Raw genomic sequence first — 25,021 nt, 5'->3', positions numbered from 1 at the left:
TTTATGAATTTAGCCCCTAGAGCATTCCAGGAAAATTAATAATACGAAAATTTCATTGCTTGATTCTTCAAGAACAATGCCAATAAATTATGTGAATCGTGAAATCCAGGTGCTAGAGGCGGGAAGGCTTAAACTTCATCTCAAGATATCAGTGCCGGAAGATTAGGTAGGAGCTCGCAACCAAATTTTTAATCTTAGAGATATCCAATGAGAATAAAAATCTCTTCGAGGTAGCAGAAGTCGAACCTCTCAACGAGATTATCCATATCCTAGACGAGAGAAATTTGAGAATTTGGACCGTATAAAACAATTACCAGTTCTTCTTTTCTATTTCACAAAATAAAGCAAGTTCTAGGAGACTAAAAGCAACATCAGTACAAAATTACAAAGAACTTATGAATTTAAGCCATGTTTCCTATTAGCAAAACAAGGTAAATTAAGATGCGTAATTTCCAGCATAGAGCTAACTTAAACTACGCTTTGACAATCTTGGGGAAGTTCTAACCCTGTTGCCAGAAACAGGACTATGGTCTACTTGACTGTTTTTGGTGTTCTTCTCAGCCTTCTTCTTTCCCTTCGAATTCGATTTGTTTGCCTCTTCAACCTCCTTCATCGCAACATCATCAACATCATCACCTCCTTTTTCCATTCTCCGACTACGGGTCCTCAATGCCATTGAATCCGATCTGTCCGGAGAACTCTCAGATGGGCTTCCTTTTGTAACCTTCTTGTTTCCAGAATCAGACACAGAACTCCTCTCACTTGCCAAGGCCACCTTATCAAAATCATCGCCAAGCTTCTTCACCAGCCTTCTACGAACCTTACGATTCACTGTTTCAACCTCCTCTTCCTCTGGACTTTCTTCCTCCTCCTCGTTGCTCTCCTCAATCATAGACAGGAACCTTCGTCGCTTTGCCGCAAGGGGAGCCGGTGGAGGTGAAACCGGAGACGCCCTTTTACTTCCGGCAACGTTCTCGCCTTTGGATCCAACAGGAACCGAAGCAGCAACGGGACTGCGATTAAGCTTCTTGAAGAGCTTTTCACGTTCGGCACGGAGCTTGTTGACGTTACCCTCGATCTTTCCCTGGAGGCGTAAGCGTTTGAAGCTGATACCGCCCATGGACCAGTGAGCTTCGTGGGCCCAGGACATCAACGGATCGGCGACTGATACCGGAGGATCAACACGATGATCATTAAATTTGACGTCGTCGTAGATCCGTGGGCGCGGAAGGCTAGTGCCGTAGAATTTGCCGGGACCGAGAGAGACAACCATTGTTAAACAGAGAATCAGAGAAAAGGAAGAGACTGAAGAAGACGAGTAAGAAAATTTAGTATGCTGGAAAATGGATTGCGGAAGGTAGGGGTTATATACAAGTTCGACGGGCGCGGGTAGAATTCGGCGGGAACGATGTGGTTGGCGGGAGGACTTGGCGCTCCCCGCAGCGCTGAAAATTTGAGGTTTCATAATGGGCTTGGGCTTTTGGTTAGTACACGGGGAATGACATTAGACCACGCAGCCCGGATCCAGAATGTCCCCCGGTTGTTTTTGTGCCTTTTTTTTTTTCTCACCTTAAGTTTTTGTCCCCCCCCCGGGGGAAACCTGAAAATAATTTATTAGTTCATGTATAACTATCGTGGATCTTACCTTTTATAATCTTCAATATTCATGTAAAATATAAAAATCCAAGAAAAGGGGCGCTCGATCTTGTTTTTATGCAAATTTCTATTTATTTTTTAATAATTATCTACATATTTTGATGAAATATATTAATATGAATGTTTAAAAGGGTAGAAACCTTTGATACATTTTAGGTTGTTATTTTTCCAGGTTCATTGTACCCCTTAGAGAGAAAATATTTTTATCCTATTTATAAAATATTGAGAGAAATTTTTTTTCTGATTTAAATAAAACACACTTATAAATAAGATCAGAAAAGTGAGTTAGAAAAATAATTAATTGCCGTTAAATCTATTTGGACTGTAAATTACCTGACTGTGACTGTTATTTCGGTTCGCTCTCTTTATTGTTTTTTTTTTCCCCAGCAGGTTCGCTTTCTCAATAGATCAATGAGCCTAAAAGCTTTCCACCTGAAAATTTCCGTCAGTCCAAGAACTTCTTGTCCCCTAAATTATACGTTGTGGAAGGCGGCTCCTTCACTGAGGGCGGTGATTTTTACAGGCAGTTCTTGTAGACTTCATAATGTGTTCCTATCGGTGTTTAGAAATGTTTTTGCCGCCATCTTGTCGAGTTCAAGCTCCCTTTCCATATGTTCTAACAGTCGGGCAGGATCAACAAAGAAAAATTCCACTCAGTTCAACCACTTTTAATCATCGTTTCTCTTTCCATAAAAAGGAAAGAGAACAAAAAATTAACCTTCATCTGACCTGCAAATCACTCAAGGTCCAAACAAGCCTCACTATATCCCCCCCGGCTCCCAGCCTAGAACACATCAAGCAGAACAGTAACACCACTGACCTATAAAGCATCATAGATATATGTGCGTGCTTAATAGAATGAAATCTTCTCCTTAGTGCTTCCTGTAACGATAGAGTACGGATTCACTTTCATCATAAGGTATCGAATATTATTGTTCATGCGGCTTTCTCGTTTAACCTGCAATGGCTGTTATGGATCGGTAGGCTGTGCTTCACATAACTCAGAGCTCAACATATGATGAAGGAGAGCATCAACCCTTTGGCTACGTGTTTTGGTGCTGCAGCAAAACAAGACAAGAAGAGCATCATCTTAGGGCTTGTTTGGATTGACTTATAAGTAGCTTTTCAAACGTGATTTACGGAATACGAGGTAAGCATGTGAGGAGAGTTTTGTCTCGGCTTACGTGAACTTGCTTAAAAGCCCGTTTTGAACGGAGCTCCAAACAAGCCCTTAGAGTCAGCTTAAATAAAGATAGTCGATGTTGGCGCATGCAGAAGTATTGCCAGTTACACATACCCAACAAGTCGTCTTCGATGTCTCCCTCCTTCACCTTCCTGCAAGACGGTAAAACATGGTATCAGAAACTAAACAGAGGTTCAACAAGTTTCGGTAGAAGCTGAAAACATAGGCACATGACGAATCATAGAATATTAACACTGTACTACATTCATTATGTGAAAGCTAGTTAAAGATTAGATTTGATCATAAATATAAAACCTCAATCTAATTTGTCTTCATGTTTTTCTAAATATCTCTATCGAGGTATTTTCATTAAGGGTGTGTTTGGTATGAGGGATTTGGGAGGGAGGGAGGGGAGGGAAAGAGAGGGATTTTAATCATTTCCTTTTGTTTGGCAACACACAAATTTTAGGAGGGGAGAAAAAAATTTTTAAATTTCCCCTCCCCTCCCCTCCTCAACCTCCCCTCCAAAATTGGGAGGATTTGGAGGGAAAGGGCAATATTTTGTCATATTATGACCATTATGCCCATATTTTGTCATATTGTGACCATTATGTCTATATCTTATCATGTTGTGACCATTATGTCCACACCTTAAATAAAATAAGAGCAAAATTGTCCATATTAAAATATTTTTCCCCCCCCTCCCCTCCTCTCTTTTTTTATAAATCCAAACAAGATAATATTAAAATCCTTCCACTCCCCTCCCTTCCCCTTCCCTCCATTAAAATCCCTCCCCTCCCTTTCCTCTCATTGAGCCAAACATACCCTAAGGAATGATGCCAATGGATATGATTAAAGAGGGTAAGTTAAGAAAATCAACACATATTTGTTACAATTAACCAACTTAATCAATTTTCTTAATTTTCTCAAATTAGTTATCTAACTCTTATAATAAAGACCAGAGATAGTATATGCTAATAGCGTCAAGAGCAATCCCAGACTGAGATACAATATGATCATGTCGAAGTATATGCTAATAGCGTCAAGAGCAATCCCAGACTGAGATACAATATGATCATGTCGAAGACACTTAGGTTGGAGCACTGAAATTATCATATCATGGTGGGAGTGTTCAAAAAAAGTGATAAGAAGGACTTCTAAGGAAGATGAAAAATCTACTGAGAAACCATTAGATAAGAGTTAAACATTAGCTACAAACCTTGTCGTCTTCTCTAGTATCAGCAGACGTCTCAAGCTCCATTTCAGCAAAGAATGCCTCCAAGACAAAAGCAACAACCTAAAATAGAGGGAAAACATAATCCATGTTAACTCTCGAACACTGTACATAAGGACAACTGTTTGTCCACCAAATATGAAAACAAGTTGAATATGTAAAGAACGGGCATTCGCAGTTCATGCCTACATGAAAAGTATTGTGACTTCTTGTAGCTTAATAAGCTTTCTACTGTAGAAAGCTAAGGCCAATACATAATCATAAAGGACTTAAAGAAGCACAAAATAAAGCTTACCAAATTCAAAAGCAGTAGAATAGTTATTAGGTAGAAGCTAATAAAGTAAAGATAGCTCCAAGAAGTCCCCGTTAATTCCTTGTAGCTCTGACATGGAAAACCACAAAATCCATGTGTTAAGTGTATCTGATATAGGAAGTCATTTTTAAATAATGACAACCATAAATCTAATACTGGCTAGTGGGAATAAACATCCCAAAATCTGACATCAATGACATGCAATTGGATGTTCACAGATACTTATGATGTACTGGATATTGACGTTAGTGAAGGACTCATTTGACAAGGCCTTACAATCAAGCTAGCAAAACAAAAAAAGCTTTGCCTTTGAAGTTGATGCGACAAGAAAGAGCATTCCCAAGAGTGGACCCTCTTCAGAGAGAATGATACTTTCTAAGACGAAGGCAACTCTACTACAGCAGTCATTATGGACCCAATGAGGACAGTGAAAATGATAAAATTCGGCGTTGTATTCATACCTGCATCCATATGTGCCAGTTTCCCATGACTACCAAATTGAAAAGTGTAACCATCCCACTTGGATAATCGTTAAAATTAAAGAGCAGATAGCTATTATATGTCAAGAAGAATCATCCAAGAGCAGAAGATATTAATAGCTATTCCTCTAGTCTTATTTTTTGTCCTTAATATACAGTTTCACTTTTAATTTATTGTTCTGTATACTGTTATTTATCGAAAAGTGAATATTAAATAGAGGTAAAGTTATAAAGTTATTAAATTTTAAAACCAAGTCAAGGGAGTTTAAGGTTTTTCTTGATTTCGGTGAAACATGTTGGAAATGTCTTATAAATAAGACTAAAGGAGCATTTCTAAAATGGATTAGCTACAATCATTGAACATGATTTTATAGATGAACAAAGGATACTCATTGTCAGCAAGACCTGTCGCTTCCAATTTGGGATTTCCAGCATTGACAATTCCGCCAAAGATCTACTAATTCAGAATACATAATAAGAAGTTAAATAGTAGAACCCACAGCTACACCTCAGTACACAGAATAATAAACAAAGAGATGAAGGTAGACAGAATTTTCTTGGGTCCATTGTTATAGCAGTGAAGGCAAGCATTAGAAAAGAGTAAGATCATTGCCATAGATAAGGTTAAAATAATTAATCCTTAATTGTACTCACTAATGAATGTCGAAAAATGCTCAATACTCAATTACGGGACCCCCCCCCCCCCCCAAAAAAAAAAAAAAAAGGAAGGCGTTCTATTCACCTGCACACCAAGGGAGCAATAAATACACAAGATACAAAATATGGTTCCAAGGTATGGCATCAAACTTGGTATGAGAGTTAGGAAGGTTGCCACAAAGGCTCGATATTGCTGGACATGCATTAGGAGTCTTATCAACCTCAACATTCTTGCAAGAAGAAGGTACCGAATCCTGTAAACAAACACATACTATCTTCAGGGCTTAGCAGAAAAGAAACTGAGTTCCTCTTAAAATTGTAAATTTAAGCTGACAAGACACGCCAAAACTTGTTTTGCAAAATATAAAATCTGATCGGGGGTTCAGGATCAGCTTAGCAAATTTATCATAAACTTGGGAATTTTGCAGTTTGAGAAAATCCTTAAAATAAAACATTTTTCTCCTTGAGGTAATAATGATGATACATAATGTATGATTAAGAAACCCTGAGAAGTGCAGCACTAGTCACTATGTGTTGACCAATTGATATGCACCACTACTGTGCACCCAGAAAAAAATACATATAGCACATGAACATGTTCAGAGTAAAAAGGCCCATACCATTCTCCATTTGAGAAAAAAGACAGTCCTTCAGGTGTAACAAAAGTTATAGTTTCTCCAATGACTGCAAAAGTTTGAATCATTAATCAGAACACCATGAAATAGCCTTAGAACTCGGTTTTACCCACATAACATCAAAATTGAAGGCCGCAAGATGGACGTAATGGGTCATGAACATAGAGCCCCCAATATTCAATAAGGAATTCCGGGAATCCGTAAATTCAATCAGATATTGTTTAAAGAAACAAAAAATTCCAGATAATTAGAGCCCTACCAATTACCCATGTGATGATAAAGTCAAAGCGATTTTGACCATCCCGCCAATAATTCTCGAATCCATATGAATAGACTTTTAAAGCCATTTCTATTACATATATCCAGCCTGTAATACAGCAAGGAAACCATCAACAGAATGTCAATTAAAAGCTACGCTGCAATATGATGTACAACATTGAATTTGAGTTCATAAGTATCAGAGAAATTATTAAAATTAGCCAGCATCAATGTAGAGTCTTGCAAAAAAGTTGGTATAGATAGAGGGAAGTGACATGCAGCTGAGTTGCAAAAATTCTTAACTCAAATTGGTAGCTCAACATGTACTGCAGAATTAGATAATAAGCCTGAAAGCAAGAATATAAACTCTTTTGTCCACTTACCAAAAACAAACTCAACCACTTGCCACACCTTTTGAGCAGAATTATTTTGTATATCAAGCTGCAATAGTAAGATAAATTAATAGCATGCCTTTGAAAATCAAATCAGACTAGAAGCAGCAAAATATTACAAAATCTAGGAGGGAAGAGTTATAACACTGACATAAACAACATATTACTCCTCTATTAAATTATATAAATATGACGTTTCAAAAATAAAGGATTGAGGTGAATTTTCTGAAAATACTAAACAACATTCAACAAAGATATGTTCTTTGTTCTAACTAATAAGTGTACTTTAATCCATCAATGGAGCATATGATGCGGGGAGAGCATCTAACATAATTCATTAGCATCCAGAGTCAACAATGGATGCTACTACCTTTGTCAAACATCATTTCTAGAGCATATGATGTTTTTGTAAGACTAAATGTTTTCCTTAAATATTGTTTCCCGAGAGTCTCCTCTTTTTTGCTTTGTTTTCTTTTCCCTTTTTAATTCTCGGATTCCAGGCTAAAAGCTTAAGCTTCAGTTAAATGGTTCTTTAAGACTTTAATAGATTTTGACTCCCTTCTCTCGCATCAAACAAGAGTCAATACTACATCTAAAATCAGTGGTTAACAAGAATAAACAGATCCAGCAAAATCATGTTTGCTTGGACCTAATAAGCCTATGTATTCATTTATTAATATGCCATAAGGTATAAGATACCATACCGTTGTCTCAGTTATAACAGCAATCAGATTCAATATAAGAATGAAAGATATTAGGTATCCAAACTTTGGGCTCCGCACAAATGCTTTCAAATTCTTGGAGGTGGGAGCGTGGTAGAATGAACAATACTCAAAATAAGATGGCTGCAATAAGAACAGAAAAAAAATTAGATTATAACCCATCAGCTTCCAAATGTTCTAGCATTATCTGAACTTACAGTGTCTTCCTTCTGAAACTTCAAAGCAATGGCGTTGCAAATATCAGCAAATTCATCCTTGTTGATCTGAAATAACAAAGTTGAGCAGTGCTGAAAATTTTAATATAACAAATATACAATCAAAACGTTATGTTTTGGCAAAAAGAAAAAGAAAATTCAAAATGTTATGTATCAAATCCATCTTACTGGACAAGTGTACACATTAAGATCATGCGTAAAGACAGACGTTGGAAAAGCTATAAGCACGGATGCAAGTATACATTATCATTTGAGATATGTGGGTTCAAGCAACAGGGAACACCATAATCTGCACAATCACATACATAAAAAGTTGTATATGCAAAATATATAACTGAAGCTTGCAGAGAAAATACACCTTTACATCATGACTATCATCCAGCTCATCAAATATCAACTCAAATTCTTCCCGGGAGATATTTGGCAGAGTCCTAAAGAAAACACGGATAAATTCATGCTTCAACATTCACAAGGTGGAAAGAAGATTATACGCAGATACAAAGTTAGGACCAAAATAGCAAGATCAGCTTATATGGTTAATCCAAGAAATTAAGAGCTTTTTTGTTGGAAGAAGAAGAAGAAGAAACAAAACCTCTTTTATATAAATAAATATATGGGAATTCGGGTACAGTTTTAACTGAAACCATTATGAGCAAGCAACAAATGAATAATACGATGAATCTGAAATAATTATTGAACACAAGTAAACACAGTATTACCTGTACTTGTTCAGCTCCTGAAAGAGTTGAATGCATTGGTTTTTGTTAAGATACCCAACATTCTGCAAGCAAAAAAAATTAATCTCATATAGCTTCAGAATTAAAACAAATGAGTTGCATGTAATCGCAAAAATAACCCTTCCAAAGCATAGAAACCAAGTGATAGTCAGTGTCACAATTTGAAAGCAAAAAATAAAGGGTCAAATTAAAAATGATTAAATGGCCTATGAGAAAAGGGTCATCTATCTTGCTTCCCCTTGGTGTCCTATTCATGGATGTTCAAGAAAGTCTCTTTGACTGATATGAATACGCATAGGATGGCACTATTGTTTTCTTAAGTTCAGTTTCCTTTCATTGCCTTCTCCTTTCCCCTTCCTCTTCTGTTTCATTCTAAAGGAGGCTGAAATATCCCCCTCTCTTGCAATTCATGTCCTATCTGATGAAGATACTGACCCACTGTCTCTATATTCTTAACAGTAGACATGATAGTACAGCCCCAAGTGGCCAGATAATTACTACTGACAATGTATCTACATCCTAAGCCTAGAGCACCTTTGAGCTTCTGTGAGTTCAAATTCAATCTTAGTCCCACCTAGTTCTTGTAAAGATTTATTAGTCTTTTTACTGCTATTTTATACACAGACGCTTACTGGGTTATTTCCTTTCTCAAATAAATAAACTGCGCCCTAGGAGATTCTATTATTCTGAGTTTCAGGGAAATTATACAGTCCACCCTAACTTTGAAGGAAGAGCAAAAACAAATATCCTTTAAGATGCACAAAGACATTAAAGGAAAAACCGCCAAAGAAAGAAGGGAAAGAAACTTCTATATAGATTGGCAATGCGCATCACAAATAATAACAGTAATAATGGAATGAGTGAATGAACACACTGACACACACCCACGTGCACACATATATATAATGCAAAAATGAAAGACCTGCTTGCAATCTGTACAATTTACAGATGTCGTTTGGAACATGACCAACAACCAAAATAAAAAATAAGCTTACATCCTGATCCAATAGATCAAATGCTTTCCCCAGCATATTTCTTCTCATTCGATCCATCTCGAAAACTTGTTTTGCAAGCTGCAAAAACAGTATATTAAAGTGCTATCAGCCATCATTTTCATTTTCTTTAGGGAGTATATAAATAATAAACAATAAAAACTCTTCTACATTCCAAGTGAAATTCTAATGAGTAACTATATGAGAGAAAGGTCAACAAATAATGCAACATTTACAGTTTTTTAGTACTGGATACCTCGCTCTTGAAACTGTCATAAACAACGGCGAGGACCAAGTTTGTGACAAAATATACCCCCAGCAGCACGAAGAGAACAAAAAACAGGCAATACCAACGTGAAGCCCTAAAAAAGCCAATAAAATGAATAAGCACTGGTATATCACAATAAAAAATTGAAAGAAACATAAATATAACCAAAATTATTTACATAGAGATATGAGATACTCAAATAAATATAACCCTATCTCATTTGAGTACCCATCAATCTCCAAGAGGATTAGCTTTATCCAACTACTCAATCAAATTCAGAACAGTAATTACTTGGGATACACTTAACAAAATACGGCTACAATCTAGGATCCCCATTAGGTCATATCCTACAGTATAATTATTTCATCTGTGCTGATAACGATGGCATTTTCTATTCAATAAAAATGTTGTGGCCAACTTACAAGCCAAGATAACAACTAATCTAAGAATTCTCATGAAAGTAAGCCCTTATGAAATTTGCAAACGCTTCAAAGAAGAATACACCTCTCACATGATTATGACATCTGGAAACAAGATTTTCATCATCAAATCCAACATGAAAAATGAAAAATGGTGAACATCAAAATTATATATTTAAAGCAGTTAAAAATATTAAATTGCTTAGACCTCACATTTAACAGCAGATCATGACAAAAATGGAAATTTAAAAATTTCTCCAACATCTTACTTGTATGCAGGAATCCAAACATCTGGATTATTGGATGTGGTAAATAAAACAAACAGCTGATATAATGTGGTGCCATAGGAACTGAATACTAATTTTCCCTGTTCTGTATCTTCAAACATCACATAGGCCACCCAACTTGAGAAAAGAAGGAACAGAAGCCCCAGAGCCTGCAATTCATGAGAATTAGACAGAATGCAGTGATTGGTAGAGAACAATGAATCTTCCCAATAGAAAAAATCTGAGAGTTGTATATGGGAAAAGCAAAGAGCTAGGAACGGAAGTAAGATAGTAAACAAACCAGGACATTCAGGTATGTGCCAAGCATTCCAGCCAAGATGGTAATGGTTGCTCGTAATTCCCTAAAATTTCATTTGAGTGTTAGATTATTTCAAACAACGGAGATGCAAGGGCATTTTCATTTAGTCCAAATATGGAACAGTTCCCAATGAAGATATGTGAAACATGAAAAGTGAGGTGATAAAGTACTAAATAATACCTGCAAGAATATCATGATCTCTGATCTTATAATGCCAACTATTCTAATCTTCCCTTTCCCTTTCGATCTTTCAGTTAAGTAAAAGGTAGTAAACAGAGGCACAGGGACTCCGTGTGAGAGAGAGAGATTTTCAATTTTTTATACTTCCTTATGTTGTGAAATATTATCATGTTTTACTCCATTAAAAATGGCATGTCAGCAACAGAGACCGCTGAAAATCTGATACAGGAAATTCCAAATCTTTTGAAATATTTTCCCCTATATTCCCAAAAATCAAGATCTCAAAGAAGATACAGATGAAATTATTTAGTAACAAAATATAATTATCAATGAGGTGTCTGACTCTTTTCTCAACCAATAATGCCATTGTTTAGTTTCTATGTGTGAGATATGTGGTAGGACAAGGAAAAATAAATATTGTCAACAAGGGCCCACTTTTACAATCAACAACCACCGGCAGGCATGAATGTTAGTTACAACACAAAAGACGCAGATAAATAAAAGAAGTCCTGTATTCTACCTTATACTGAAGTCTCTGTCCTTTTTTATTTTTTCCAGTTATGTTTTGCACTCAACAATTTCTTGCATGGATTTTTTGATTTCAAACAAAGCCATGATTGTAATATTTTCATACATGGGTTTGAAAAGCAGAATTCTGAAAATTGTCTTAGCACTAACTGGGGAGAAAAATAGGTACTGCAAAAATACCTAATATGTAAAATGAAAAGAATAACCCTGACATAAGGTGCAAATCTGACAGGTAGAGAATAATAAGTCACCGGAGACAAATACAGAGCATAAACCACCATATCAGCAACCAGAACTAACAGACACAGTACCTGTATGCACCAACAAATCATTTTATCAGTAGATAAGAAAGAATATTATATGATAGAGCTTAAAGAAAAGATAAGCCGAAAGCGATATTTTGCCTCCATCACACAAAGTCCAGATTTGAAATAAGAAATTTGCAAATGAACATAAGCACAGCAACAACATGCACTGCATTAAGCATATCAGCTGTTTGTGCTTGTCGGTTTTGGTCGTTACTCATTGTTGTATAATTGCCTCTACTACTAATGTCATATTGTCATAACTAATTAAACAGCTAATGCTGCGTTAAATTTGGTATCATTCAGCAGATATTCTTCCTCAGTGACTGAAACAGTGATAGTCTAACCATATGAAGATAGCATTACATATTTCTGGATTGCATATTCATTAACACTCAAATTCAATGAGGATTTGCACCAACTTCGCATGTCTAATATGTCTCTGTTCTCTCTTTTTTATTTTTCTGCAATTCTTCTTGATATTGATGCTGCATACTACTCAAACTTTTCTTACAATATATATTACCATAGTATCATATATTTCTAACACCATGGCACCATGAAAAGGTTTAAAACAGCACAAATGGGGACATTGAATCCATTCACTAAAAGGCATACCATTCTTCACTGGAAGGAGCGATTTAAGTAAACGTAGCAACTTCCCCAGAAATAAGTAAAATCATAAAATATATTCATAAGATACCGGAGCCGCACCTTCAATTGATTAAGAGTTTTTTTCCAATATATCCAGGAGCCTTCATAGAATATTGGGAAAAAAGTATGTACGATAAGCACAATGAGAGTTATACCCTGTACAGGAAACAAAAAGGTCATACAACACATTATACCAGAGATAACTAAGAAAATAATAGAAAGACACTTCAACAACCTGAGAGGTTAAGCAAGACACTAGTTTGGCATGAGCCAGTCCCAATTGTGGTCCCGCAGCCCAAAAAAAAATCAGGGGTAATTTTCAATTTATGACATAATTGTACAAGAATTTGACCAAGTACATACTTTTTATATCCCTCCAAACTCCAAAGCGCTTACTTAACAATTAATCACACTGTCCACAATATGCATAAAGTAAACAAGCCAATGAAACAGAACGATGCCATTGGCAGCTTTGTATGAATTTAAAAGCACGCCTGAATGACATGCTTACATTCAATGTTGCCAAAGGTATTCACTAGTTTTAGGGAGAGAGACTCAAAAAAGTTCATCAAGAAATCATGCAATTACAAATAAATGCTGTCTAAAGAGCCATATACTCTCACCTCATAAATAACACATTCTGTACCAGTTAGATATGGCAGTTGTCCCAGAAAGAAATGCTCTCTATCGTCGCAAGAATAAGCGGTATACTTGTCACACCACAAGGGTTTCTGGACGGTGCAAAGCAATATGAGAAGTCTATTCACTTCTGATTTCATTTTTCCTTTAATTAAAAGCCTTACACCCAAGGAACAAGTGGAAGTGAAATTAATACTGACCTCAAGGAAATTCAGGACTAGCAGAGCAAAGTAACCAAGTGACCATATAAAGTTTAATTTAGTAAACATGAAATAAAATCTAGCGGAGCTCTGAAAACTCGACGAATCGAGTACTTGCTCTGGGATGCCGACGCCGTCTTCAGCCTGCAGAATGCAACCCCAACCAAATCCAGGAGTATAAACCGATCAGAAAGGAAATATGCATATTGACAATTGCCACTTAGTTACAAAGATTTCTTCCACTTCAATAGCAACCCGAGAGCTATATTAAAACACAATTAAGATTCAACTTAGCAGACAACACATTAGCTTGTCAGTGAAGTTACCGCAATCAAGGAAAAGTTAAAAAAATGTCGAGTACGAGACAGAAGTACAGAACGAACATAAAAGGAAAAGAACCAACCAGATCGACAAGTGCAGCCGCTTTCACGGTGGGCGAACCGTAAGCGATAGCATGCGAGCGATGAAGGAATAACCCCGGCGATGGCATCCTCTGACCACTGCTTTCGCCTTTGAGCAAAGGCTCCATCTTTGTTTGCGAGCACTTTGCAGAAGTAGAAGCTACCAGTTATGAGATCAAACAAAGACTAACGTAAACTTCTCTTCTGGAATGAACTATGTGATAACGAAGGCCTCAACCTCAACCGAATCCGAAAGTAACGTTTTTTGCCCCAGCTGAATAGTTGATCTATACAAGTTCTTCCTCGGTATTTTATTTTATAAATACAAACTATAGTTGGTGTTCAGAAATCAGATCAGAATATCCATTTTTTTATTGCTAAAATGAAGCCGATTGGGAGAGAGAAGAAAGGTGACTATTTGTAGGAAATAATAACTATAATAGCCTAAATAACAACGAAACTAACGCTTTAAAAAGTATCTGATTTATGTCAAACCGACATGTGTTCCGATTATAATTAGAAAAGGAGTGGAAGAAAATGACGGTACGGGAGAGGATAGCATGCCAAAGAGGGGTGATGATGGAAGAAATAGAGTACTTATCTTTGCCTCCGGATCGCAATGGCCGTGGCCTGAATCGATGATATGGACATTGGTCCCAATTAAAAGAAGGGGGCGAAAAAAAAAGAAGAAGAAGGATGAATTGACTCTGAGTATTTATTTATGATGAGGGGGTAACGTGTCGACATGAACTTGGATCCACATTAATTAGTCGACGTCCGCCAGCTTAGGCAATCGTATCCACGGTGTCGGCATAATATTGTCAGCTTAATTAAGAACCTCAGTTCGACATCTTTCACTCTTTACTGGAGGATACGTTTGGATTGTACCAGATGATTTCTCTCCCACCGTGTTTTAGTACTTCATTCAGACACATCGGAATGCGATGACTTTTCAGAGTTAAACAGCCGATCCCAATCCATGTGCACTGCCAGGATCATTGGGAAAACAAGAACGATCCACCAGCATTAAAGGTACGATTTTTGCCCTCAGGCGTGGCTTTTCTACTTATTGCGTCTTGTACATCGATCCGTGTTGGATCAATGGATTAAACACATTCAACATTGACGCTTCTTTTTTTTAATATATATATTTTTCCCTCTCCACGGTCACAAACCCAAAAAAAAAAAAAAGATATACAGATAACGCGTAAAAAGCCAAACAGCGAATATCACGGAGCGACTCTCAAACGACTGTGCGTTTGGGAACATCCTGTCAAAAGGACCACAAAGCGTGGAAAGTTACCGTTGCTGATATTGGATCACAAAAAGATGAGCACATGCAAGAGCATGATAGGTCAGTCTCAAGGAGCAAGAACCTTTTGGAAGCAACTCAACAAATGTACAAAAAACTTTTCGGAGCCAATTAAGGAAATTGCTTGTTCGAATTGGGAAGGATGTGATTGCTATTCTACGGACTACGGAGTATCGATTGGAATTCTGCTATTAAAGTGGAGATTCTGTCAGCAAACAAACAGTTGCTCAAAACGCCACTAATCACTCTCCATGGCGGACAGCTTGGTATTCTCATAAAAATTACGCAAAATCGAATAAAAAATAGTAACAGAATTAAAAACTATTTATGGGGACAAATTTTTAATCGATGAAAATTTGTTATATTTTAATGTGCAGAAAATATAAAATTTTGATAGAAAATATCGAAACATGAGTTGAGACAAAATTAAAATGGGTCTTATGTCCAACACATAGGGCCTGTTTGAGAGGGTTTAAGAAATCTCCTATAAACACGTTTTACGTAAATCGAGACCAAACTCATCTCACATATTTATCTCACATTCCGTAAATCACTATTGAAAAACTATTTATAAACTACTTATAAGTTGTTCCAAACGGCTCATAATATCTATTGTCTAGAGCCGGGAATCAGGGCCGGCCCTTCAGGGCTGGCGGGCTTAAAAGGGCCGGCCCTCCAGGGCTGGAATTTTAAAAATACCCCAATTTGCTAGGCCCGGCCCTTAAGCTACAGGGCCAGGATCGGCCCGCGGGCTTTTGGCCCGTTTAAGAAAAAATACTATTTTTTATATTTATCATATTTTTTATAAAAATAAATCAATGAAATTATTAATAAAAGACATAAATATGAATAAAATTAAGTCACATATAAAATATCATCATATATAAATATTCATCAACATCTAAGAACATCTAAAACATTCATTAACAAGATAACAACATCTAAAAGTTTTATCTATAATGCAATTGTGCAATAAATAAACACTATTATTAATCTTTTGAAACTTCATCATCACTATAATTAATTACTTTTCTTCATAAGTATACTTTTCTTGCGTAACAAAAATATCAAGTTTTTCTTCTTTATAAGAATTTTATTTTTAAATTTTGCAATCTAACTATTTTTTTACTTTAATGTGAGAAACATTGCTGTTAAAACTCATGAATTTCTAATTCAAATTATAGAATCACAAGTTATATAAGTATAAAAATATTCTATTATCAAAATATATATATATAGTTTAAAAATATCAACGCATATAATATAAATCAAATCATTATTAAAGTCCAAATTAACCTATTTTTTAAAAATTTAATTGGATAAATTATTATCTAAAACTAAATTTACTTTTAAAATGATAATAATAACTAAATATTTGAAATATCATTAACAATGTAAAAAATTAATAACATTAATATTATATAAAAAAATTTTAAAAATAAAAAAAATATAAAAGGGCTTAAAAGGGCCGGCCCGTGGCCCTCCAGGGCCGACCCTTTTAAGCCCTCGGCCCTTTTAAGCCCTCGGCCCTCCAGGGCTTATGTTTCATTTTAAGAGAAAAATATCAAACCCGACCCTCATAATTTTGAAAGCCAAAGGGCCTAAAAGGGCCGGCCCGACGGGCTCGGCTCGTTTTTCCGGCTCTACTATTGTCACCGCGGAAAGAATTCAGTCACATTGAATGACCTTTCTTCATGGGCAAGACTTTTCCAGACACACACATATATATGGTGGGCACAAAAGGGAGTCAAATATTGAAAGCCATTCGAAACGAGCTTGATAAAGTAAATGAAAGTGGGTCCACTTCAGAACAAGAAAAGTAGGCGGCTGAGTGAAAAAAACAGAACCAGTCAGATCATGCTACTCACAGACACCACCTCCGGTGCTTGTGGATTTGAATTACAAACTATAACTTATATTAAGAATCAAAGGAGCATTAAATAACTGTTTAGTGCTTCATTAAATCATGATGTTCATTAATCTGGATTAATAACTAAGTATAGATTGAGAAACCGACCTCTTTCCACACGAATGACAAATGGCTCATTCCACATCTTTCATTATATTTTTACTGCTAGAAACCGATCAAATTACATTTGCTGCTACCGAAGTTTACTGACTTTGAATCTTGTTCAGTGCTTCATTAAATCACGATGTTCGACCATGATATTACATCCGAATCAGGAAATCTCAGGTTTAGTATTCTGTAAAATATCATATGATACATACATCATATTAAATACTTCCATTGCCAGTACCAAATACCTATGGAAAGGAATCAAACTGACCCCCAAACACACCCCCCCCCAAAAAAAAGGAAAAAAAGAAAAAGAAAAAGGAGACATCGCAAGAAAGGCAGAAAATTTAGCAAAAAGAGCAAAAATGATAAGAAAGAGAGCTTCACTTGTGCTTCAACAGCATAGGACTCTGTCTCTGGATGTTTCCAAACTCTGTATTCAGGTTTTACCTGCTTGAAGAAGAGGTAGGATGCTGTAATGGAATGAACAAGGAGAATAATATACATAATGAGTGCAATGAAACCAGAGGCTAACGCTCCTGTCACTTGATGACAATATTTGGGTACTTGACCACATACTGGCACCCAACCAGTATATCTATTTCCCTTCTTGCCCACATAAGCCATAGCCAATGCGGCGGATATGCTTGAGGTGAGTAATATTGTGAACACCTGTTCAAAACATCAACCCATTAGTTTAGCTCTAATGCAATTTCCACTTTAAGCCTCTTGAAAAAAATCTATAATTTATCAACTAGCCATGTGTAATATATATATATATATGTATATATGTATATAAGCTCATAAAACTGCACAGAAAAACATGGTGGTACAGATACTGTGTGGTCAAGGTAGTTACCAAATCAAAGAAAATGACGAATTGCCAAAGAAAACTTCCTGAGGGAAGAAAGAGGACGAGGAATCCGTAGACGGCCACTACAGAGTTGGCAATTACAAAGTACCTAGAAAAAGTGTTGGTATATAAGAACTACATAATCAGCTTATGAATGAAGGAAACGATTCTGCAGAACAATCAAAGAATCAAGTGACAGTGATAGACACTTACTTGAAGGCAGAGGAGTGGGTGTACTTTGCTTCCAAGGATACCGTGAAGAAGCTAAATGTTTCGTGGCTAGTGGCCATGACAATGACGGAAGAAAGGGTCGCCCCAAAGGCCAGGACCCTTAATAGAAGGTAGCAGAACCTCGTGGTTTTGGCCATGGACTGTGCAATGAATTGTGGCTTCAGGGGATGACTTAGTTTAATCGATGAGATTTCAAAGAATATGAGTGACAGAAAATTAAAGGATGATAGGAACGAGTAATTAAGCTGAAGGAGAATAATGGTCGTGGACTGACTACATACTTCTTCACTTCGTTGTGGTGATGTTAGGTGAACTATTCATCTATGTCACCGTCCATGGAAGCTTTTTCTACTTTAGCTGCTGTGTGCTTGTGTAGAGCTTCGGTGTAGTGTCTTTAGGCCATTCTTTATTCTGATCAATTTTTCTAGATATTGGTCATCTACAAGAGTGAGAAAAGGTTACAGTAGTTTGCATGTCGCTCTCAGCTGCAGTCATCCTACGTTAGTCAGCGTTTTCTTTTCCTATTTGTTTTTGGCACATAATTGTCATTTTTTTAATATCCTGGGAAAAAACAGCATGCTTATTGCCAATCCATATGCGTGTTTCATTTTCTTTATATCTTAATACGCCATTATGCTGGAAAAAAAACAGCGTGCATATTGCCAACCTATATGCGTGTTTTTGGCCATGTGTCTCTTTGTCATGCTGTGCTTTGGTCAGCAGCCAAAAAACATAGCCCACTTCCCTCCTCTCCCCTGCTGTAAAATATGATTATTGAGCCAATACTGAATGTTTCTGGGTAAACCGAAGTTCTTACAATGTGCAGAGTCTAAGCAAATTACAGTGATCTTTTCCAACCCAAGAGGCACGTAATTACGGAGTTTAAAAGTTTCATGTTTGTCAGCCATGTCTTCTGAGAGAAAATCAGTTTTTACACGCAAAAAAAAAAAAAAACATTATGTCATTATTTTGTTGGTGAATATGTCAGACTCCTATCTTTTTTTGTTTGACTTTTGCCTCTGTTATGTTTGGTTTTTGTAAAATGGATGAAATGTGTGAGAAAAGTTTTTAGGTTTAAAGAGGAAAAGTGACGCTTGCTTGTATAAAACGATAATTTATTTATAAATAGTAAAGCATGAACGAGCAGTGAATTTATTCCTTCCATTAATATTTGTATCCTTCTTCATTTTTCTTCCACTCCCCAAGCCAAAAAGCAATATTATAGTCGCAATGACTTGTTATGAATCTTATATCAAAGAGTAAGAGAAGTAAAATTTATAAGTTCAAAAAACTCTTTTCCTAATAAGTTAATTTGTTAGAAAGAAAAATCATTTTGGAGGTACATATACTTTTTTTTTAATTTTTAATTTGTTATATATGTGTTTTCTTCTGTAAATTAAATATTTAATTTTACTCTATTAACATTGTTAATCCTCACACAGATATCAATACTAATAAAGCAAAGTTACAAAAGTTAATATTATTCAAAAAGCAAAATTAAATGATTTAGTTAAAAAAAACACATAAATACCAAATTAAAAATGAAAAGAAAGTATAGTTATTTTTAATATGGTTTTCTCTTTGTTAGAATAAGCTTTATGTCCTTTTAAATCTGCCTTCGTGATTTTAACAAGAGACATGTTACTCCTCTAGTCTTAAATGTAAGACTCTTATACTAGTGTATATAAAGGTCTTACATTTAGGATCGGAAGAGTATTGTATAGGATGCCCTTGAACAATAGTTTCTCTTCTAAACTAATACCATTCTGCTTCTTATTATAAGTTACTTATATTCCAAACCCGCAAATCAAGAAATATATTAAATTAACTAATTCTTTTTTCATATTTACTCTTATTAAACGTTGAGAAGGGGGAGGGGATGGATTGTATAGGAATGAAAAGTTGAGAAAGAGATGGAGAGAGATTAATTAATTTTTATTAAATTAATAGGGGTAAAATTGAAAAAAGATGTTAACTATACTACAAGTGACTTATATTTTGAAACAAACTTTTAGAATATAAATAACTTATAATAAAAAACGGAGTGATATACCATTAGAAGTAAAAAGCAATTAAAGGCATAGAATTTGAAGAAGGAGACCGTTGGGGCTCCTGAAGCTGAACTGCTGAAGGTTTCGGTTGTTCGCGGTTAACCAAAGGAAACTTCTTCTTTTAAAAAAAAAAAAAAAATAGAACAGGTAACCTTTCGAGACATGTCGGGCGTTTGACTTGCCATCACATAAAAGGTCGACGCTACTAGGGTTCGGTGCCGGAAGTTCAGCTCTTATATAGAGGTAAAGGTCCTATTGCTGAATAGATTGTCCCCCGGCTCGTTCGCCGCCAGTCTAGGACTCCGGAGCTCTGAAAAAAGGGTCAACCAGATAAAAAATGGCGGCTTCATGCTCTCTCACCTTCTCATCCAGAACCCCAGCAGTCCTTCCAATGTGTCGATTCGTCAATCCCAAAAGCAGGCCATCCAACGTTGATGGCAGATTCAACTACTTCAAGCCGTCCATTCTGCGCGCGTTCATTCCCTTGGGCAAACGCATAACCCATCGCCAAAGCACAATTCGATGCCTATTCACAGGCATCGTTGAAGAAATGGGCACAATCAAGCAGCTAGGTGTCGCCGATCACGGCGGATTCGACATGAAGATAGGAGCAAAAACCGTTCTCGAAGGCGTAAATCTTGGGGACAGCATCGCTGTCAACGGTACCTGTCTTACAGTGACCAATTTCGATCTCAAGGCTTCCGATTTCATGGTTGGGTTGGCTCCTGAGACGCTTCGGAAAACTTCTTTGGTCGAATTGGAAGCCGGATCGCTCGTCAATTGGAAAGGGCTGTGACCCCCACCAGCAGAATGGGTGGGCATTTTGTTCAGGGACACGTGGATGGAACAGGGGAGATTGTTTCAATGGATCAAGAGGGAGATTCGCTGTGGGTTAAAGTGAAGACAGCGAAGGATTTGCTGAAATATGTGGTACCTAAAGGTTTTATTGCTGTGGATGGGACTAGTTTGACAGTGGTCGATGTGTTTGATGAAGAAGAGTGTTTCAACTTCATGCTGGTAGCTTACACTCAGCAAAACGTAGTGATCCCGTTGAAGAAAGTTGGACAGAAGGTAAATCTGGAGGTGGATATTCTTGGCAAATATGTGGAGAGACTTCTTAGCAGCGGCTTCGTCGACTCCATAAAAAATTATTGATATGCTGTCAGCTGCTGAATTATAGCTTCGTAGACATGGTCTTCCAGCGATCTATGAGAATATGACAAATCCTTGTGGTCGAAATCTCTTATTTTTATCACGGAAAAAAAACACTCACAGAATATCGTCTCGACTCTAACTAGACTTAGGGTGGATAATTTGAACTTGTTTTACGTCAAACTGTGGTAACATGGGCATTTTGCCGTAGCTGTGAAATTTAAGGTTATGAATAAAGGAGCGTTTCTCTTGAACTGATGAAGTATTTGTACATTTATATCTGTTTTGCCATGGCTATAGATGCCGGGAGAGGAACTTCAATTAGATTCGAAGATATTATTTGGTCTTCTGAAGATATATTGAAGTCTTTGATCACTGACATTTGGGCTTGATGAATCTGATTTCATTGTCAATTCTGCTCAGTTTAATGTAGTGGACTCGCTCACTTTACCTTTTTGGAAAGCAAATAATTAGGACCTATGGTGTCCTTTTCGTATTACACGATCAATTATGGGATTTCAATGTAAAATGCAACTCATTTAGAGGGCAGGATGGGCAGCTTTATTTCTATGGTTGCAACATTTTTCCTTGCATAAATTTTGGAATATTTGTGAAGTATTTTTAGGCAGCTTCTTTTCTGGGTGGGCGTGCCCTGGAAGTTCAATTGGAATATTTGTGGAACATGGTGTCTAATATTTGTGGAACACCATTTGTCCTATCAGCTAACCGTGCAATCAACCAAGGCAGTAACCATCAATCACCCTCTTTTCACGTTCGATGATGCAAACATAAGTCAAAGAATGAATGCAGAGCCATGGGGGTTAAGTCTGGATTGAGATTCTTTGGAATCCTAACAAAGATAATTCATTGTTTATCAGAGATTTCATCTTTTATTTTCTTCGGGGTAAAAAATAATGATAAATAAGCATATGTTATGCCAGCTAGCTGAGGTTCAGTTGTTCAAATCTAGAAGTAAAGCAAGCATGTGATGCAAGTAGTAGTCTTTTCGTCCATATATGTTATGCAGACACCATTTCTGTGGGGAAGTGTATGTTCCAACGGTTTTGAGGGATTTAAGGAACATAAAAATGGCATGTAGTTGAGTTAGTTATTCAAGTGGTTTATCGAATGCTCTAACTCTGGTCTACAAATACTTTGAGCATTACCTACTTTGTACAATCAGAAGAATGGCTCGTATTGTGGGTATTTCAATACTAACATTGGTAGTGGTAAGTGGGTTAGACATAGGTGAGGCATCAGGAAAAGGAGTAGCAGAGGCAATTGATGCGTTAGCGTGTGAGCGTATATTTGAATACTTCACATATTGCATGGAATTTCTGGTGGCGGCTCCAGATCATGAAACTCCTCCGAGAAGATGTTGCACCCACATAGAGAAGCTTAACATACTAGCACATCACAGGACCGGTCCCCGCCGGCTCTGCCAGTGTATTGAGCTCATGGTTAAGGGGGTTGCACCACCTATAGTTTCCGACAGAGTCACTGCTCTCCCCATCATGTGCAATACCCATCTCAGTTTCCCTATTTCCGATAGTATGGATTGCTCCACGTAAGGACCCTTCTTTTTTTTTTTTTTTTAAAATCAAGTTCTGATTTATGTTAACTATTAAGTGCTTGTCGGAAAAAAGAGAGAAGTTTCTCGTTCATAAATGATCAACTAATTGATGCAGCTTCCCTTTTTTGCAGAATTGGTCAAGGCACATGATCTGTACTGTGTGCTGCGGGCTATAATGTAAATTACAGCTATGATACTAAAAGTTGCAATAAGACAATAAAGGTTGTCAAATCCAATTTGGATTAGAATGTCAATTTAAATTGGATTACCAAACTCTACTTCTATATAACCAAACTATTGTCTTGGCAGCAGAATGAGAAGAGTCTCGCTCTGTGTTATATTGTTTTTTTTTTGGTATAAGTAAGGCAAGCGTGAGCTTGTAATTACAGAATCAGAACATTAAAAAAAAATACACGGCCTAAGAAAGCTGCGTTCTGTGACTACTCCCAGAATCTAGCTGCATTCGACAACTAGACACGTGGTAGCCAGATATTTGAGCCTTTGAGGTACAGCTTTTCTGCCGTTATTAGGATAGCAAGTACCTGTTTGATCATTCCATTAAAATTGCAAAAATAAGAATGCTACAGAAACAGAGGAACATTTTCTCTATAGGCAGCATCTTCGCCAATCCCATCATCAGGCAGTCACAGCTCAAGCTTCTTAGGGTCGTAACTGAACCTTTCCACCAAAGTGAGCAGAGGTCGAGTGATACGGTAAACTTAATTAGGATGTTAATGAAAATGCCACCTGCGAATCGGTTTCTTAGTCTTTTAACACGAGATGAGATATGCCGTTTTCTAGACCCACCTGGTGGGTAATAATAGCATTTATTTCACAATCAAGCTCAAAGATAACGCCAGAATTGAGAGAAGGCAAATTCATCTGGCCGAAGAATATGTACCAGGTCTTTTTCATTAAAGTGAAAAAATCCTTAAAGCGTCCTAGGGATCACAATCACAACACACACACAGTGGAGCAGGGCTCTCGAAGGGGTCCATTCACGCGTCTGGAGGGATAAGGAAACCCAACCCTCATATTATGGCACAAGATAACATAGTATTCATGGTACCCTATCTTGGTATTGCACGTTCCATCGTTCTACTGATGCCAGATTCTAACAGTAATATTCCTAACCGTTTGATGGCCGTCCAAGTGTTTGTTTTTCGGCTACATCAACGAAGGCTCAATGAGAGAAAAAGGAGGGGAGGGATTTTAATAATGGGAAGGAGAGGGGAGAAGGATGGAAGGATTTTAATATTACCTTATTTGGATTTATAAAAAAAAAGGGAGGAAAGGAGTCTTAATATTACCTTCGGTCCTAATTATAAGAGCCAATTGACTAATTTGAGGAAATTAAGGAAGTAAGTTGAGTTAGTTTTTAATCCTAAATAGATGTTGTATTTCCTAATAGTTTTTTATCCTAAATAGATGTTGTCTTTCCTAAAATATCTTTACTAATCAAATATATTAACTAGAACTATTATTGTTAAAAAGACTGCTTTGGAAAAAAGATATAAATACGAGAGATAAAGTGGATTTGGGTGTTATGTTTAGGATCAAAATAAAAGTCAAATAGGGTTTTATATTAAGGACCGGAGGTAGTGTTACATTGTTTGATTCATGAGGAGAGGGGAGGAAAAAAATTTTTACATGGATAATTTCGTTCTTATTTTATTTAAAATATGGGCATCATGGTCATCACATGACAAAATATGAACATAATGGCCACAACATGTCAAAATATTACTATTTCCTCCAAATCCTCCCAATTTTGGAGGGGAGTTTAAAATTTTTCCTCCCTCCTAAAATTTGTATGTTGCCAAATAAAAAGAAATGATTAAACTCCTTCTTCCTCCTTCCTCTTCCTTTCAAATCCCTCCTGCAAAATAAGGTAAATGAGAAGAGTTGTTCCAAAACCCGAATTGGCCTAGTGGTGACTGGCTAGGCTACAAGTGAGTCTCTGCTCTTTGAGCTTCGAATCCTCACTTGTAAAAAGGTACCGGGGAGGGCTACTTTCGCCCGGCCGAATCCGGACTAGTCGATCGCCGGGTACAACTGCAAAGAGGCTGGGGGAAAAGACGCGGTGATACATGGCAGAAGAGTTGTTTCCAAATTGCATCCGCTGCTGCACCAGCTGGCTCCTGCCGAATATTTCGGACCTGAAAGGAAGCGCCGTAAAC

General features: G+C 36.8%; 4 protein-coding genes and 1 pseudogene across 4 annotated transcripts; 2 read left to right on the top strand and 3 right to left on the bottom strand.

Annotated features, from left to right (window-relative positions):
* Window positions 1-302: 302 nt before the first annotated feature.
* On the bottom strand, window positions 303-1,438 carry LOC114720232 (uncharacterized). The gene has a single exon (XM_028905862.1). The coding sequence runs from the start codon at window positions 1,271-1,273 to the stop codon at window positions 464-466; it is 810 nt and encodes a 269-aa protein (XP_028761695.1). The 5' UTR covers window positions 1,274-1,438; the 3' UTR covers window positions 303-463.
* Window positions 1,439-2,286: 848 nt separating this feature from the next.
* LOC114720228 (two pore calcium channel protein 1B) lies at window positions 2,287-13,946 on the bottom strand. Its single transcript, XM_028905856.1, has 23 exons — window positions 13,655-13,946; window positions 13,252-13,395; window positions 13,036-13,143; window positions 12,473-12,568; window positions 11,634-11,764; window positions 10,728-10,788; window positions 10,430-10,596; window positions 9,730-9,835; window positions 9,477-9,554; window positions 8,464-8,525; window positions 8,103-8,175; window positions 7,727-7,792; window positions 7,512-7,652; window positions 6,799-6,856; window positions 6,417-6,524; window positions 6,143-6,206; window positions 5,608-5,776; window positions 5,255-5,319; window positions 4,848-4,938; window positions 4,369-4,455; window positions 4,059-4,136; window positions 2,954-2,991; window positions 2,287-2,714 (listed from the first exon to the last, which is right to left on the bottom strand). Exons 1-23 carry the CDS (start codon window positions 13,778-13,780, stop codon window positions 2,627-2,629), a joined length of 2,205 nt encoding a protein of 734 aa, XP_028761689.1. The 5' UTR covers window positions 13,781-13,946; the 3' UTR covers window positions 2,287-2,626.
* A 3,198-nt stretch (window positions 13,947-17,144) lies between these two features.
* LOC114720195 (CASP-like protein 1C2) lies at window positions 17,145-18,284 on the bottom strand. The gene is made up of 4 exons (XM_028905809.1): window positions 18,048-18,284; window positions 17,841-17,943; window positions 17,369-17,653; window positions 17,145-17,168 (listed from the first exon to the last, which is right to left on the bottom strand). The coding sequence occupies exons 1-4, from the start codon at window positions 18,200-18,202 to the stop codon at window positions 17,145-17,147; spliced, it is 567 nt and encodes a 188-aa protein (XP_028761642.1). The 5' UTR covers window positions 18,203-18,284.
* A 2,042-nt stretch (window positions 18,285-20,326) lies between these two features.
* LOC114720213 (riboflavin synthase-like) lies at window positions 20,327-21,406 on the top strand (annotated as a pseudogene).
* LOC114720214 (non-specific lipid-transfer protein 13-like) lies at window positions 21,407-23,154 on the top strand. Its single transcript, XM_028905829.1, has 2 exons — window positions 21,407-22,835; window positions 22,973-23,154. The coding sequence occupies exons 1-2, from the start codon at window positions 22,456-22,458 to the stop codon at window positions 22,989-22,991; spliced, it is 399 nt and encodes a 132-aa protein (XP_028761662.1). The 5' UTR covers window positions 21,407-22,455; the 3' UTR covers window positions 22,992-23,154.
* Window positions 23,155-25,021: the final 1,867 nt, after the last annotated feature.

This window comes from Neltuma alba, unplaced genomic scaffold, assembly GCF_004799145.2.
Source record: "Neltuma alba isolate B1F8T4 unplaced genomic scaffold, ASM479914v2 tig00011970_pilon, whole genome shotgun sequence".
Taxonomy (NCBI): Eukaryota; Viridiplantae; Streptophyta; class Magnoliopsida; order Fabales; family Fabaceae; genus Neltuma; species Neltuma alba.
Note: the sequence above shows the minus strand (reverse complement) of the source record. Positions and strands in the feature narration are given on the sequence as shown.

Bases quoted from the DNA above. Each gene is read 5' to 3' on its own strand.
- LOC114720232 (XM_028905862.1), bottom strand. From the start codon at position 1,273: ATGGTTGTCTCTCTCGGTCCCGGCAAATTCTACGGCACTAGCCTTCCG.
- LOC114720228 (XM_028905856.1), bottom strand. From the start codon at position 13,780: ATGGAGCCTTTGCTCAAAGGCGAAAGCAGTGGTCAGAGGATGCCATCG. The intron at 10,789-11,633 runs GTATTTTTGCAG...ATGAAATTTTAG, and splicing joins CTTTTCATTTTACATATTAG to GGAATTACGAGCAACCATTA. The intron at 9,555-9,729 runs GTATCCAGTACT...CTGTTTTTGCAG, and splicing joins ATGACAGTTTCAAGAGCGAG to CTTGCAAAACAAGTTTTCGA.
- LOC114720195 (XM_028905809.1), bottom strand. From the start codon at position 18,202: ATGGCCAAAACCACGAGGTTCTGCTACCTTCTATTAAGGGTCCTGGCC. The intron at 17,654-17,840 runs GTAACTACCTTG...TGTTTTGAACAG, and splicing joins TCGTCATTTTCTTTGATTTG to GTGTTCACAATATTACTCAC. The intron at 17,169-17,368 runs GTGAAGCTCTCT...GATATTTTACAG, and splicing joins CCTATGCTGTTGAAGCACAA to AATACTAAACCTGAGATTTC.
- LOC114720214 (XM_028905829.1), top strand. From the start codon at position 22,456: ATGGCTCGTATTGTGGGTATTTCAATACTAACATTGGTAGTGGTAAGT.